At 35.3% G+C, this 17,216-nt stretch overlaps 1 protein-coding gene across 1 annotated transcript; it reads right to left on the bottom strand.

Moving 5' to 3' along the window:
* Positions 1–8,427: 8,427 nt before the first annotated feature.
* Positions 8,428–10,207, bottom strand: LOC104211696 (alkane hydroxylase MAH1-like). Its single transcript, XM_009760793.2, has one exon. It carries the CDS (start codon positions 10,189–10,191, stop codon positions 8,665–8,667), a length of 1,527 nt encoding a protein of 508 aa, XP_009759095.1. The 5' UTR covers positions 10,192–10,207; the 3' UTR covers positions 8,428–8,664.
* Between the last annotated feature and the right edge of the window lie 7,009 nt (positions 10,208–17,216).

A 17,216-nucleotide genomic window follows, 5' to 3' on the forward strand; every position in this document is an offset into this window, starting at 1 on the left:
TTCATTTCTGTTCTAGGTCGCCCACCAGTATAATGCGGGAATACATTTCTGTCTTTTCATTTCTGTTCTAGGTCGCCCACCAGTATAATGCGGGAATACATTTCTGTCTTTTCATTTCTGTTCTAGGTCGCCCACCAGTATAATGCGGGAATACATTTCTGTCTTTTCATTTCTGTTCTAGGTCGCCCACCAGTATAATGCGGGAATACATTTCTGTCTTTTCATTTCTGTTCTAGGTCGCCCACCAGTATAATGCGGGAATACATTTCTGCGGACCGAACAAATGATAAAAACTGGTATTCAGAAAAGCAAAAGGCCAGTGTCATCCCCAAATTCACGGAAGAAAATCACCGGAAGAAATGCAAGCAGACAAGAAAGTAAGGCAACAAGAACAAGTTGCAGTCTAGCCTAGCTTCTTGTTTTCTTTTAAGCACGGTGTAACAAGGAGATCGGTAAGCAGTGGTAATAGCATGCAACAACAGTAACCTTGCAATCCCGCGGTAGTCCCAGCTACCAAAAGTTCCCGAACTACATTGACCTGATTCCTGTTTAGCCCAGGATATGTAGGAAACCTCTGAAGCAAAGGTTCGGTCAAATCTTTTTATATACAAAAAAAAATGCTTCACACGGAGTACTCGGATGGGCAAAAATCACTCACTTTATCTTTGCACGAAAACCCTTCGTGTCTTCGAGCAAAGAGGGGCAGCTGTAAGCACGTGATTTTTGCCCTATATGAGAATTACTCCCAAAAAATTCAAAATAAAATGATTTTCCTTGGGGTGCAATTTTGAGAATTTTTGTGACATTTTTGATAATTATTTGTATTTCTGTCTGTGCGTGTTTATTGGTTAAATTAATAAAAAATTACAAAAATATGTCGCATTTGCATTTAGTATTTATTTAAGTTTGTTTTACAAAATCATAAAAATAATGTACGTTGCATTTTTAGCATTTAACGTCTAAATTGTGTGATTTTTATAGTTAATTGCTATTTAAATGTGCGATAATTGTTATTTGGACAGATTTTTGAAGTTATAACAGATTTTGAATCAGGGCAGTAACAGTAGTTTTAGGGGTAATACGGGAATTAACCAATTGCAGATTATTTAATTATGGTGGGGGACAAGACGTAATGATAAAAGCAAAAAGGAAAAGGTGGATAATGATGTCTTCTTTTCAAAAAGAGGGAACAAGGGGGCCCACTTTGACTACTTTTCAAAAAGATGGAACATGGGGGCCACTTTGACTACTTTTCAAAAAGAGGGAACACGGGGGCCCATGTTGACTACTTTTACTAAAGTAAAAGTGTGGGTAATAATAAAAGTTAAAGGGGAAAGAGGTAAAAGAGGGTCTTGCTTTGTATATAAGGGGGGATGAGAGGAGGATCAGGGGATGATTTTTTTTCTAGAGAGATTTTTGGGGAGAATATTTTTTTAGAGTAATACATTCTGAAAATCTGAAGAAGTGTGGTAGAGTTTTGAAAAGAGAAAGACAATTTGAACTTTCACTTGAATAATTTCCGTTTGCCTTTCCTCGAGTGTTATTCAAAATCAGTAAACTACTGCATCTTGTATCCGTCTCTCTTCTGCTTTGATTGCGATTGCACTTTGGTATTGCTGAGTTTTCAATCTGTTACTGGGTTATTCTACTGGTCGTTACTGGTTTTGCGGTGTTGCTGAATCTGCTGTTGATGTGTTATTACTGCTGCTGACTCCTCCTTCTTTTCTTCTTATACTGCCATTTCCAGGTACACATTTGTACACTCTTGGCTTGAAGTGAAATGAAATATTAATCCGGCTCTGTTCCGGTTGAATTCCTCCTGTTTAGATTTGTGTTTGAATAGAATTTTCCCTTCTTTGTATAAAGATATAGTTGACTGATTAATGAGTAATGGGGTTGCACATGTATAACTTCTTCATCTAATAATGTTAGTTTAAATTAATCAAAGACTAGTTAATTTGTTTTGATATTATGGTGTGTCAATCTCATGTTCTAGTATTATTAAATAATAGAATATAGAATGAAAGCAGTCTTTCTTTGTACAAACTCGATCGCAATTTTCCATTCGTATTAGCCGTAAACTAATAACTAATAAGTTACGTTTTTCAGCATGTAATTAATTGGGAGATTTTATTTTATTTTAGAGACAAACTTAATAGAACAAATGTAGTCACTGTAGGTTTATCCTTTAAAATAAAAAATGAGACGAGCCTCGCCAAATAAATCGCACATCGCTGGGGCCCTCAATAAATACATAACCATTACTAGACTTTGGATTTGGCCGTTTAGTGAATTTTTCACGGCCTTTTTCTAAAACAACAATACGTAGTTTCTTTAGGACGCGTCTTAATTAATCTTACCTTCTTAAATACGGGTGTGCATTTATGTGACCCAAATCCAAATCTCAACGGAGTCGAAATGTGTCTCTAATCACGGGTACATTGATTGTGACGTGGTTCGAGATGCGTGTCCATGACGTTGCAAATTCCTTTTAACAAAAAATAAGAATGAGATGAGCCTCGCCGAACAAAAATACCAAAATTGCGGGGCCTTCAGTAAATATTTGCTTTAAAATTGCTTAGACTTCGGGATGGACCGTTTAGTAAAATCCCACGGCCCTACCCAAAGTAAATGATACGCTAGTCACTTTAGGCGCGTATTTAATAATGTTATCTTCCTAAACTCGGGTGCACATTTATGTGACCCAAATCCCAATCTCAACAGAGTTGAAATGTGGCTCTAACCACGGGTACATTGATTGTGACGTGGTTCGAGATGTGTTTCCACGATGTTGCAATTCTTGATAAAAATAACAGTAAATGATAAAAGCGGTTAAAAGTTAAATTTTGCACATAGGTTCAACATGTATTAAATCAAATAATCAAGCCAAATATGACAGTTGAGCGACCGTGCTAGAACCACGAAACTCGGGAATGCCTAACACCTTCTCCCGGGCTAACAGAATTCCTTATCCAGATTTCTGGTGCGCAGACTGTAATATGGAGTCATTCTTTTCCTCGATTAGGGATTAAATTGGTGACTTGGGACACCCTAAATCTCCCAAGTGGTGACTCTGAAATAAATAAATAAATCCCGTTTCGATTGTCCTTTAATTGGAAAAAACTCCTACGCCCCTCGCGGGGCCGGTAAAAAGGAGGTGTGACACCCATTCAACCACGAGTCCAACCATTCCAAAATTACTAAATTCCGATAACAATTCGGCCTCCAAATCTAGAATTTTCGTTTTTGAAAAGTTTACAAATTTTCTCCAATTTCTTCCATTTGATTCACTAATTCATGATGAAAATAACCATGGAATCATTAAATAATCACTTTTGGATATAGAACACTTACCCCAATCCATATGGTGAAAATCGCTTCAATCCGAGCTCCATAGCTCCAAAAATGATAAAACTCTCGGACTGCCCGAATCATACACTGTCCAGAAATTTTCGTGATTACTGTTCACGGTACTGTTACTGGGTAATGTATATGGGGATACTGTTCATATGTACTGTACACGGGTACTGTTCATTTTTACTGTACATGGTACTGTACACGGATACTGTTCACGCAGGTGCGACTACTGTTCACACGTGCGAAAAATGCAGAAACTGCCCAGAAAATTGCAGCAGCTTTTCTTTTCACTAAAAAGTCTCTAACTCCATCATACGAACTCGGAATTCGATGATTCTTGTTCCTATGAGTCACAAATAATAATATAAACATAGCCCTTCAATTGAAATTCAATTCGGAGCTCATGTGCTCAGTTCAATACCCATTTCACTCGTTAAATAATTAACTCATGTTTCGTGTCAAAAACCCAATCGCGACTTGATGAAATTAGACCAAACTTTTCAGATCAGTCCTATAATTCATTATCAAAATTTCGGAAGTCTCGAAATCAAATTTCGATCTCTAGAACTAAAAATTGACCTTTGGATCATTACATGCTTATGCTCAAAACGGCAAAATCTTCCAAAAACTCTTCCAAAACATATCCGAGCCTCATGGGACCCCGAACAAACATGCCAATATAATTCATAACATCATTCAAACCTGTTCCAATCATCAAAACACCTCAAACAACATCAAATTACCCAAAACTCATCGAATTCAAGCCTAAGTTTTCAAAAACTTTCGAAATACACTTTCGATCAAAAAGCCGACCAAACGACGTTCAAATGACCTGAAATTTTGCACACACATCACAAATGACATAACGAAGCTACAACAACTCTTTGAATTCCATTCCGACCCTCGGATCAAAATCTCACCTATCAACCGGAATTCGCCAAAATATTAACTTTGCCAATTCAAGCCACATTCCGATCGCGCTTCTAAGTCATACATCACCCAACAAAACTATACAAATCATAAAATTTTCGATCCGAGCTCATATACAAATAAGTCAACTCTTAGTCAACCTTTCAAATTCAAAGCTTTTAACTGAGACTGTTTCTTCAAATCCATTCCAATTTTTCCTGAAAACCAAAACCAATGATCTACATCAGTCATAATAAATTACACGGGGCAAGTCATGCCCGAAAGCTGGCGATCAAAGTACAAAAGCTCAAAACGACCGGTCGGGTCGTTACAAAACCTTTGGGTTGTAAATGGATTTTTAAAAGAAAAATGAAAGATGATGGCACTATTGATAAATTTAAGGCAAGACTTGTTGTCAAAGGGTATAAACAACGAGAAGGTCTTGACTACTTTGATACATATTCTCCAGTGACGAGAATTACGTCCATACGAATGCTAGTAGCTTTAGCTGCAGTTTATGGTCTTGAAATTCATCAAATGGACGTAAAGACAGCCTTCTTAAATGGAGATTTGGAGGAAGCAATTTACATGGAACAACTTGAAGGGTTTGTGGTTCCAGGTAAAGAAAAGAAGGTATGTAGACTTGTTAAGTCCCTTTACGGACTAAAACAAGCACCCAAATAATGGTATGCGAAATTTGGCCAAACAATGTTGTCAAATGGTTTTAAGATAAATGAATGTGATAAATGTGTGTACATTAAAAATATTCCAAATCACATAGTCATTGTTTGCCTATATGTGGATGATATGCTGATAATGAGTAATAACATTGCCAACATAAATGCTACTAAGCGTATGCTCACTAGCAAGTTTGATATGAAAACCTTGGGAGTTGCTGATTTAATTCTAGGAATTAAGATCCATAAGACTCCTCAAGGTCTGGCATTGTCACAATCTCATTATATTAAGACAGTACTTGAAAAATTCAAGCACTTGGGCTTTAAAGTTGCAAAGACTCCAATTGACGTGAATCTTGCACTAGTAAAGAATAAAGGCCAAAGCATATCACAATTGGATTATGCTTGTGTGTTGAGATGCTTAATGTATATCATGAATTGTACACGACCAGATATAGCTTGTGCTATAAGTAAACTGAGCCGATATACGAGCAATCCAGGCCAATCTCATTGGATGACAATGAAACAAGTTTTGGGATATTTAGAACATACCTAGAACTTTGATTTGCACTACAGTAAATTCCCTACGGTGATTGAGGGATACTGTGATGCAAATTAGATCACCGGTTCAGCTGATTCTAAGTCCACGAGTGGATATGTATTCACTATTGGTGGAGGAGCGGTATCTTGGAAGTCGTCCAAACAAACATGTATTGCCCGCTATACAATGGAGGCTGAGTTCATAGCCTTAGATAAAGCCGGTGAAGAAGCTGAATAGCTCCAAAATTTCTTGGAAGACATTCCATTTTGACCCAAACCGTTGACACCAATATGCATACATTGTGATAGCCAAACGGCAATTGGAAGGGCTGGGAGCGTTATGTATAATGGTAAATCTCGTCATATACGACGAAGACATAAAACCGTTAGGCAACTACTCTTTAGAGGAATTATCACGATTGATTATGTAAGGTCAAGTGATAATGTGTCGGATCCACTTACAAAAGGCCTAACTAAAGAGGTAGTTGAGAAATCATCAAGGGGAATGGGACTATGGCCGAGAACAAGTCATTATGGCAGTAACTCTACCTAGAAGACTGGAGATCCCAAGATCTAGGTTCAAGGAGATCAAACAAAGTCATTAATGACGGTTCAACATTGTCAACAAAATTTTGGTCCATTCTCATGATGAGACAATGTTCAGTACCAAGGATAAAACATTAAGGCTTTTTAATGATTTCTAAATTTGATACGGGGTATATTAAATAGTGTATCTACGAGATGACACGTTTAGGAATCACCTATATAAGTGTGAAGTGTTAGCCGCTTCAAGGAGAATTTTGCAAGGCCAATTCTCTACACACTTATGAAACCAGGCAACGTTCATGGCTGAAACGAACACAACAATGAGAACCAAAGACGGTTAAGGGTTGATTGTGTGACTTATGGTTGTCTAGGTATACACTAAAGTTCGACGGTTCAAAGATATCAAATCTACCGATTGACCGAGTATATCCGACATAAGTTCACTATGGAAAGTTCAAAGGGAAACCTACTTATCCAGATGCAATTAATCCTTGCTTGCAAATCACACAAGTTTTTTATGCATACTTCCGTGATATAGCCATTCCCTATTCATGTGGGGGATTGTTGAGTTTCTTTTTAATATAGAAAGGTATTAAAAAGAGGGTGAATAGGAAATGGAGGGAAATGAAAATTTTGAGTAAAATTTTAAGTTTCCCTCTCTTTTTAATGAGACATTGTCCCTCATTGGTAGAGGAAAAGGAGTTTGATGGATTTATATACAAATGCACTTCATGTAGCTCTTAAAGAGTTAGGAAGAAGGCAAGCCTCGCGCCGTCGTCGTCGCTCGCTCGCTCGCTCAGCTCGGTTTCGGCTACGGCTTCGACTTCGGCTTTGGCTTTTCGGCTTCGGATTTGGTCAAATGATTGATTGATTGATTAATTTTTTGGACCAAATTTATTTGTTAATAGTAGATATTAACGTAATATTATACGTGTTTGTAACAGATATGTTCCAATCCGTGTATTGTACCACTAGTTGCAATAGCAGCCGCCTAGTGCTCCTACCACCATGGCTAAGTGCTTGCTCCATAACAAGCTAGTGCATGCTCCACCATGGAGGGGGGGGGGGGTCTCACAACTGACTACTATAAATATGAGCAGCAGCAGTTGGAGAATGACACACCAAAAACATAATTGAGAGCTATTGATCTTCTCTTCACCGAAAACTCAACGTTGGCTATAATTTGCATTCCTTCCTCTCAGAATTTCCATTCGACTTCTGAGTTCTCCTCCCTTGTTCTGCATTGTTTTAAACTACAAACAAAGCAATCGTAAGTGTGATTTGCTGCCGAACTTTGTGTTCGCTGAAACACTGGGGTTTGAAGTACCGCTACACCAGTGTGTAATTCATTCTATCCTGGGAGGAAATAATCTATAACCTTGGGTACTAGGAGAGGATTAAATTCCTTAAGGAAACACTGTGAATTCAGTTGGCTCGAATTAATTTCTGTTTCATTTATATCATTTATATTTACGTTTATAAGCTAACGTTCTAATTTCCAGAATCATTATTTACAAATACAGGTTTACCAACATATTTAATACGGATAAAAAGGCGGATAATATGGGTAACCATATTATCCACGACTTCTTGAATATGATCACTATTGAGAGAATTTCTAGTCCCCCAAACTTGAGGAACCCCCAATTTGAAGCTTTACAAATGTAAAAGTTAAACCTATTAGTTATCCATTGATTATCCATTTTCTGAATGAATAATATGGTTCTTATCCATATTTGACCCGTTTTTAAAAAGTTCGTTATTCAACCCATTTTTAATGGATAATATAAGTCGTTGACTGTTTTCTTTTAACCATTTTGCCACCCCTACTTATATCTTAAAACAACCAATTAGTTTGGAAGTAAATTTCCAACTAATTAAACATGAAGTCGTGATAGTAGGCTAATCAATGGATTGAGGACCATCATTTTCTTTAAATTTACAATTTTTTTTAAAGTTAGAAACTACTTCACTTAATTTGCAATTCTTCCAATAGTAATTTCTTGTATTCAATGGCGGATGTAGAAGGTCGGTATTTTTTTTAAAACTTTTTGTATTACATTAGGTGCTAGCTCACTTGGTGAGCTCCTTGCCTTCTGAGTTGAGGTGGACGTTGAAACCCATCAATAACATAGAAAATCGATTTCCTAACAGAATTTGCAACTATTTTTTTCCTTTTAAATTTTATATTAAGGTAATGTGTTGATAAAATTTTAATATTTATCTTCCCAAGGTTTACGTATATACTATCCTCCCCAGATTTTATTTGTGGGATTTTACTGAATTTGTTGTTGTGATAATAATGTGTTAGATAAAGTTTGTCATGGTCAGGAATTTACCAAGTCTTTAGTAAAACAAATAAAAGGCAAACTGCACTAAAAGAGGCTAAGACTTGTATTTAAAATCATTTCTTTCCTCCAACATATACAACAACTTTACATCACCACATGTGCAAGCTAATTACTTTAACTTCTCTTTTTTATTTTGGTTTTAGTACAACTTGAACCTGAAACACAAGTGAATTACATGACAGGGAACTTGAATATACATTGCGTAGTCAAGAAGATGGCATTAATTAATTCCATAGAAAAACAGACCCCAAATAAAAATATAGATCGAATAGTAAAACCTAAAACTAAGTCCATCTCTTCTTAATTCTAGCTTTGAAACCATGTTGCATGTAGAGAATGATGGATACATTAGGGTAAACTTTGTGTCCCTTGATAACTTCAACTTGGTAATTATGGATAATAGCAGCAGCCACAGCTTTCATCTGAGTGAAAGCCACTTCTTTTCCTAAGCAAGTCCTTGGCCCTGCATTGAAAGCCAAGAACTTATAAGATGGTTCATGTTTTACCGTGCCACGATCCGAAATCCATCTCTCTGGCTTGAATTCCGAGGCATCCTTCCCCCATATTGATTCCATCCTCCCCATAGCATACAAAGAAAACATCACTCTCATATTGGGATGAACATGATGCCCACTTGGGAGAATACCCGGCTCTCGTGGAGTCTTGTGCTGAAATGGAACTGGTGGATATAGCCTCAACGATTCACACAATGCTGCATGCAAATAAATCGCATTTTTCAACTCATTTGCCCTAAAAAGCCTCCATTTTTGGGATTCTGTCACCGAAATGATTGCCATAAGTTCTTCCCTTATCTTTTTTTCCACCTCAGGATGTGTTGAAACAAGCCAAATGAACCAAGTAAGACCTGAGCTAGTCGTGTCACGTCCCGCGATCATGAGGTTTAGTATAGTGTCCCTTAGGGACTTGTCATCAAAATTTAGCCCATCATCTAATATGTATGATGTTAAGAGATCAAAACCCTCTTCATTGTCTTCCTTTAGCTTTGTTCCATTGCTCAATTCGTCACGTTTCATCGATATATACTTGCCTATAACTTGATCAAGAACTTGCCATGCTTTGCTTAATTTCTTCTCATGTCCAAAACCTAGCCATTTTTGCAATTTCCAAACACTTTCTGGCAATAAATGGCGAATAAATAATACTTCTTCAGCCTCATCCATTGCTTTTGAAAAGGGATTATCTGGGAATTCTAAAGATAAACAACCAGGATCATAGCCTGTGACCAATTGACATGTTGTATCAAAAGTGAACCTTTGAAAAACATCTTGCAAATCCACAATTTTACTTTCTCTAGCCACAAATTCAAGGACAGAAATAAGTCCATTTTCAATTTTGTCCCAACTAGTTTTCACCAAACAATTATGGAACCTTTGATGAGTGATCAAAGTCCTAGTAATTTTCCTCTGAGTCTTCCATAAATCCAAGTCAGAATTGAAAATTCCATCTCCTAAAACATCAAAAATCTTCTTGAACTCTTCCCCTTTTGGAAAATTCTCAAATTTTGCACTCATGATATAGTGCACATTTGCAGGATCAACTGTGCCAAGAATGTCCATATTTGCAAACCAAGGGCCTTTTAGTAAATAAGTACCTCCAGTTCTTGAAAAAACTTCAAAACACCTTTCATGAATTCTATTTACATGGAAAAGAAGGCCAGGAAACATTCCAAGAAATGGCCAATTACATGGTAGGCCACTTCTATCCCCTAAAGCACAAAACACAAAAAAGCAAAAGATTGCAACAAATATCTCAAAGTAACCTATTGAGGCCATTATAGAAATGAGAGCCATTTCTTGCTTAGTGTTGCTATTTTTTGGAAGGTTACTTCATGTTATATAGATAATTATATTTAGTCTAATTGTAGGCTCAGTTGAATTATTTTGATACCTAATCCTGCCACCTTGACGTGTGTATTGAGTATAGTCAAATCTTTAGGCATACGTTCATAAAAGTTAGAGGGGCAGCCATAATTTGAAGCTTATGAAAAGGCATTTCGGTGTATTAAATTCTCGCAATGCGCGGGATCCGGGGAAAAGCCGGATCACAATGATCTATTGTACGCAGTCTTACCCTGCATTTTTGTGAGAGGTTGTTTTTACTGCTCGAACCCATGACCTCCTGGCTACGTGGCAGCAACTTTACCATTTACGCCAAGGGTCCTCTTCAATTCGAAGCTTATGGATTCAAGATTTTAGTTGTTTTAAGCTGTTAAGTTCTAAATTAATAATTTATAAATATTAAATAAATTTATTAAGATATATTGAGTTTAGATGAACTGATAACCAATACACTAGCTCTGCCCTTATCTATGGCATAACATCACGTATTTCACGCTACAAATTAACTATGAAATTTTAGTAAACTATAGCTATATATGACAACAATTTTGTCTTACAAGTGACTTGAATGTTTATCTTTTAATAGAATAGAGTTTCTTGTGGAATTAGACAATGGTTTTCCCATTTCAGTAAATCATTTCAAAATGTAGGATTTTAGAGTTGAAATGGATATTACTTACCTTAGTGCATAATCTTGACGTTAATGTATTTCAGTTTACAGAAAATAAGAATTCTTTTAGAGCTTTTCTTGTGTCTAATATCTTCATTTGTATACATACTCTTAGTTCTTGTGTCCCTTTCTCAAAGAGAAAGTGAGATTACACGTGGCCAGTGAAGCTCAATTTCAGCAGTTCCAGCGATTTCTATTCAATTTCTTATATATCCTAATGGAAGATATCTAATTAAAAAATCTTAACTAAGATCGTATTATTAGACAAATATATTAATCTATTCTTATTCATATTGCAAGTACAAAACTTACAAGTGTTCAATTGACACTAAGCGGAGTTCACTCGTTACTTTTTTTCAAGTTGGTATATATAAGTTGTACTCGATTATACATATATTATATATAAATTAAATACATATTATCTACGAATTATTTTTAATTTAAACGATTGAATGGATGGATATTTATGTATATTTTAATATATATATATATATATATATATATATATATATATATATATATATATATATATATATATATACATTTGTTGCGGTATAAAGAACAAAATAAAGTTATGATTTACAATTTTAGTATATACATTATATGATATGTTATACACTACAATATACAGAAAGTACACTTATTTATGCACTTGGATAGAGACAATAATAAATTATAACTAATTATATTTACAATTTTATATTTTAGATATACAAAGAAGGAATATAAAGTTTTGATATACACAAAGAAGAAAAATAAGTTGTGATATATATTTTGATATATATATATATATATATATATTATTATGATGATACACATTTATTGGCTACATGATGCGAATAAAGATTAATTCTAGCTAATTAGTAAGTTGAGTTGATACACGGCGCTAAATTCCTATAAGTAAACCTGATAAGCGCGCATGATCAGCCCAGTACCAATCTACTTTTACTTAGGCTAGCAAGCAGGGAGAAATTTAAAAATAGCCAGATTTATAATTAGTCATTCAAAAATAGCCACAGTTTCAAAAGTAATCGAAATTTAGCCACTTTTCATTTAAAGATAAATCTGAGCGAAAACACTGTTCAAAACCCGAAAAATACGCTCGCATATTATACTGGAGTTCCAGCATAAGTATGTTTGAACTCCAGCATATTATACGGGAGTTCCAGGATAACTATGTTGGAGTTCCAGCATAAGTACACTAGAACTCCAGCATAATATACGGGAGTTCCAGCAAGTATAAATGTCCAGTATAATATACTGGAGTTTGGAGCACCGGTGCTCCAGTCTCCCGTATATTATACAGGAGTCGGCAAAGTATACCGGTCCAGCATAATATGCTGGAGTTCGTACACAGATGTACCAAACTCCCGTATATTATGCGAGACCGGTCTCTGTTGCAGCAAAATAGTGACTATTTTTCATTGACTTCGTAAACGGTGGCTATGAAAACTGGCTATACCGTACTATTTTGACTAGCAAGCCTGGGCCCCAATTCCGGTCTGGTCCCCTTCATAATGGGCCGGGTCAGGCTAGATTTGAATAAGAGAGGCCAAGTCCTAGCCTGCTACTAACCTCTAAAGTGGCTCTTAAGGGTGTGTTTGGTACGAAGAAAAATATTTTCCAATTTTTCCATCTTTTTGTTGCACCACCCACCCCAACCCCCCCCTTCCCCCAAACCCGCACAAAAAAAATTCTTTTTTTTTTGTAATTTAAATTTCTATTTTTTTGTTTTACTGCCCCCTCCCCCCTGCCCCCCGCCCCTCCCGAAAAAATACTTTTTAAATATATTTTTCAGTTTAATTTTTTTATTTATCGGTTTAAAAGTTCAAAATTTTACAAGTTCCAAAATTATGAGTTCAGAAATTTATGTGTTTGGAAGTTTACGGGTTTAGAAATTTTAAAGTTTACGGGTTCGGAATTCCGCGGTTTTAAAATTTTAGCGGTTCGAAAGTTTATGAAATTTGTGGGTTCGGAAGGTTGTTGGTTTGAATGTTTATGGCTTCATGTTTATTATATCTAAATTATTTATGAATACTCTTGAGAAGTCATTTTCCTTAATTTGCGTACCAAACACCGGAAAATGAATAAGATTACTACTTATTTTCTAAGAAAATATTTTCTTGGAAAATATTTTCCACGAAAAACATTTTCCGTTATACCAAACACACCCTAAGAGTCCAGGCTTTTTAAAAGAAATTAGTAGAGTACTCGTACAATGTGCGAATATTATTAAAGATTATTAATCATATCAAAATATGATATAATTTGTTGAGCAAACTATATCATATGATTTAACAAAATTAAACTTCTTATCTACTGCAACTACCTAATAATAATTTTTTATGTATTAAATTAAAAAAAAATCATATAATCATCGAATAATTTTTGGATGAAACTCAAATATCATAATTATATAATTTGGACTACAAACAATTGAAACTATAACATGATTCAAAATGAATGTAAAAATTTCTTTGTTTACTATTTTTCTAACTTCATTTGTTATTTATTCATCATTATCATTAAAATCTTTAATACTTCCCACTTGTAACTCGTGATGAAGATTATAAAAATGTGCATTTATAAACGCATGTGTATTTAAAAATAGGCTCATATGAGATAGTGATTCGTCTTGACTTTTAATAATGACAAAAGAATAATGCGATAAATAATTATATTTGCTTGGATTTAGAAGATATTTTGACTCGGATGAGTCAATATTATTATTGGGATGATCAATTTTTCTCCAACATATTTTCTAATAAAATTTTAGCGACAGTAACTTGATTTATAAGTCTGAAAATGATTAACATCGTGTCATTACCAAGTACTATATTTTAGACTTAAGCATAAACTTATTTTAAAAAAAATAAAAATCAGGTCTTATTTAGTAGAATATTATATCATCTGTTCATTTTATTATTTTCAAATGACTTATATTTTTTTACATCTTTGTTTATCCTTTTCTTTCTGTCACGATCGAACGCTCATAATAGGCCGCGATGACATCTAATGCTACTGTTAGGTAAGCCCGCAAGTGAAATTACTATTTATTCACCCACTTTTAAAATTTAAAACAAAAGTTTCCCTTTTTAAGAGAACAAAACAAGTATGATCTCATGCAACCGTGACTGCTCCTTTCTTAACAAAATACCAGCATAATAAGTACATACATTGTAGTGATAGAAATGATAAGTACAACAATGCATGAATGTTAAAAGTCCCCAAAACCCGACGCCACGAGTACACAAGCAATCTAGAGAATATACAAAACTACTACAACTACTGTCTGAAAGAGATAGACAGAATGGTAAATAAGGTAGAGGGAGACTCCGGTGCTACAGATCGTAGCAAGGCAAGCATCTCACCATTAACTCTCCGTAGATGATCGGCTAAGCGCCCGTGTGACCACTATACTTGTCTCAGTACCTGCACATCAATGTCGAAGTGTAACGTGAGTACGGAAAACAACACCTACCCAGTAAATATCTAGTCTAACTTCGAAGAAGTAGTGATGAGGGGTCGACTGGACACTTACTAGAGGTCAAATAACAATATAAATACAGAAAGTAGACATGGCGAGGGTACAACAAATAGCAGCAAAGCAAATAAAAGTTACTATAGTAAGTCCAAACATGAGGCTATATCAAATCACTAAACACGTCATATCCGGCCTTGAAGGCGCTACTCAATAATTACCAAGCTAATTCCAGTTTCAATTATTAAGCACGAAGTTGTCGAGGCGAACGACCCGATCCCATAGGAATAGTGATACTCAGTACTGCCGAGGCGAATGACCCGATCCTATAAGAATAGTATTACCAACCTGCCGAGGCGAACAGACCGATCCCATAAGAGTAGTGTTACAATCATGCCGAGGTGAACGGTCCGATCCCATAAGAATATTTTATGTCTCTGCCGAGGCGAACGACCCGATCCTATAAGAGTAGAGAATGTATCTCGCTCGCAGAAGCAGTTGCGAGACGAGAAGACATAGATTCATAGTTTATCAAGTATTTCCCAAATTTTCTAAAGTAAGAAACTAAGCCGATATCTCCAATTTAAATCTCAGTCTCAGTCCTAATCAAGAGAAATAATACACATAATAAACATAAATAGTACAATTATAGGCATAATGTGAATCTAAATCTAACCAGACATATCATGAAATATAACTACGTACAGACTCTCGTCACCTCATGTGTATATAGCTCCCTAAAACAAGTAGCACACAACAATAATACAGCTAAGGGGATAAGTTCCCTCTTATAAGGTTAGGCAAGAGACTTACCTCAGTTCCAAGTCCTCAATTCAGATCTTCAATCTCACTAGAACTCCACAAACGACGCCTAGGACTCCGAAACTAAGCAAAAGTCGTATAAACTAATAAATATATGCTCAAAAGTTCATAAAAATTTGGAAGATTCCTAAAACTCTCCCCTGGACTCACGTGCCCGATTCCGAAAATTTTTGTGAATAAATATTACCCATAAACTCACGAGTTTATACATGCATTTTGTTTAAATGTCTGAGTTCAAATTCTCATTTCTCAAAACATAGCTAAAGTTTCTTAAAATTTCACTTTGATTCTCACAATTTTGATGTTAAATCCTATGTATAATCATGTAAAATAGTTGGAAATTGAACAAAATCACTTACCCAAAGGTTGTATATAAAAACCCCTCTTCAAAATCACCCCTACCGAGCCTAGGGTTCCAAAAATGAGAAAATATCTCCAAAATCCCGTCTCCCAGCCCTTTTACCAGGTGCAGATATCGCATTTGCGAACCAAAACAAAATCTACAAATTTTGCAAACAAATGTTCGCAATTGCAAACCAAGGCACAAACTACAGGCTTCGCAATTGCGAACAAATATTCGCAATTGTGAACCAAGGCAAAAATCTACAATCTTCACAATTGCGAAGGGAATTTCGCAATTGCAATACCTGAGCACCAGCAACACCAACAATCTTTTCCGACACGAAAATGGGCATTTCTCTCATACGACATCGGAATTCGATGATTCTTGTGGCTATGACTCCGTAATTATGATAGGATCTAATGGCCCAATCAAATCACAAATCAAAGGTCATTTGCTCAATATAGTATCCTTTATACCCAAGAAAACAACGTCGAACCATCAAATAAGAGCGTGACACAATCCAAATATATCTGAAATACACCCGAGGTCCCCGAGACTCTGTCCAATCACACAAACCAGTCTAAAAATATAACGCGAACTTGCTAGTGCAATCAAAACACTAAAAGTAACCTCTAGAATCACGAATCGGATGCCAAAACGTATAAATTTAATCATAAGACTCAAGAACTTCTATAAACACATCTGCGCGTCCGATTCTGATTAAATCAACTAGGAAAGACACCAAATTTTACGTACAAGTTATAAATGGAATAATGGACCTATTCTAACTTCCGAAATTGAAATCCGATCCCAATATCAATAAAGTCAACTCCCATTCAAACTTCTCAACCTTCCAAACCTTCAACTTTCTAACTTTCGCCAATTCAGCCGAAATGATCTACAGACCTCCGAATCAACATCCGGACATGCTCCCAAGTCCAAAATCATCATACGAACCTATTGGAATCTTCAAATCCCGATACCGAGGTCGTTTACTCAAAATATTGACTCAAGTCGAACTTGGCCACCTTAGGCCACTATTAAGGAACTAAGTATTCCGATTTCAACCCGAACCCTTCCAAACCTAACAAATCATCCCCGCAAGTCATAAAATAGTAAAATCACATATGGGGAGTCTTAATTAAGGGAATGAGAATCCAGAAAGAAAAACGACCGGTCGGGTTGCTATACTTTCCTTCAATATTTTTTTTACATAATAAACTAATAGTTCCTACCTTTATAGCTGTAGAGATCCAGAACTTAAAATTAATAATTTTTGTAATATTCTGTTTCAGTAATTATCATGGTTGAAGCGTTTCATGAATTTATGTTAGTATTATTTTTAATAATTACTATTTTAGTAGTATGTACAATTATTAATTAGATTTTCTTTTTATACGTTATTTTTAACATAATATTTTGTGTTTTAATTTTAATTATTAATAAAATGATATTTATTAGAAATTTATTACATTTATGAAATTTAAATGAGTTTGCTTTGAATTTCTTCGTTTGAACTTTTCTCATAATTCAAACAATCTTCTCGTGTCAAATTTAAATAAGTATTTGTTTACCTTGAAAATGGTAATTACAATTAGATTTGATTTTGTGGTTCTAAAAATACGTAATTTATTTTAATGCTAGTTGTTTGGCAATAGATG

Source organism: Nicotiana sylvestris, chromosome 5, assembly GCF_000393655.2.
Source record: "Nicotiana sylvestris chromosome 5, ASM39365v2, whole genome shotgun sequence".
Taxonomy (NCBI): Eukaryota; Viridiplantae; Streptophyta; class Magnoliopsida; order Solanales; family Solanaceae; genus Nicotiana; species Nicotiana sylvestris.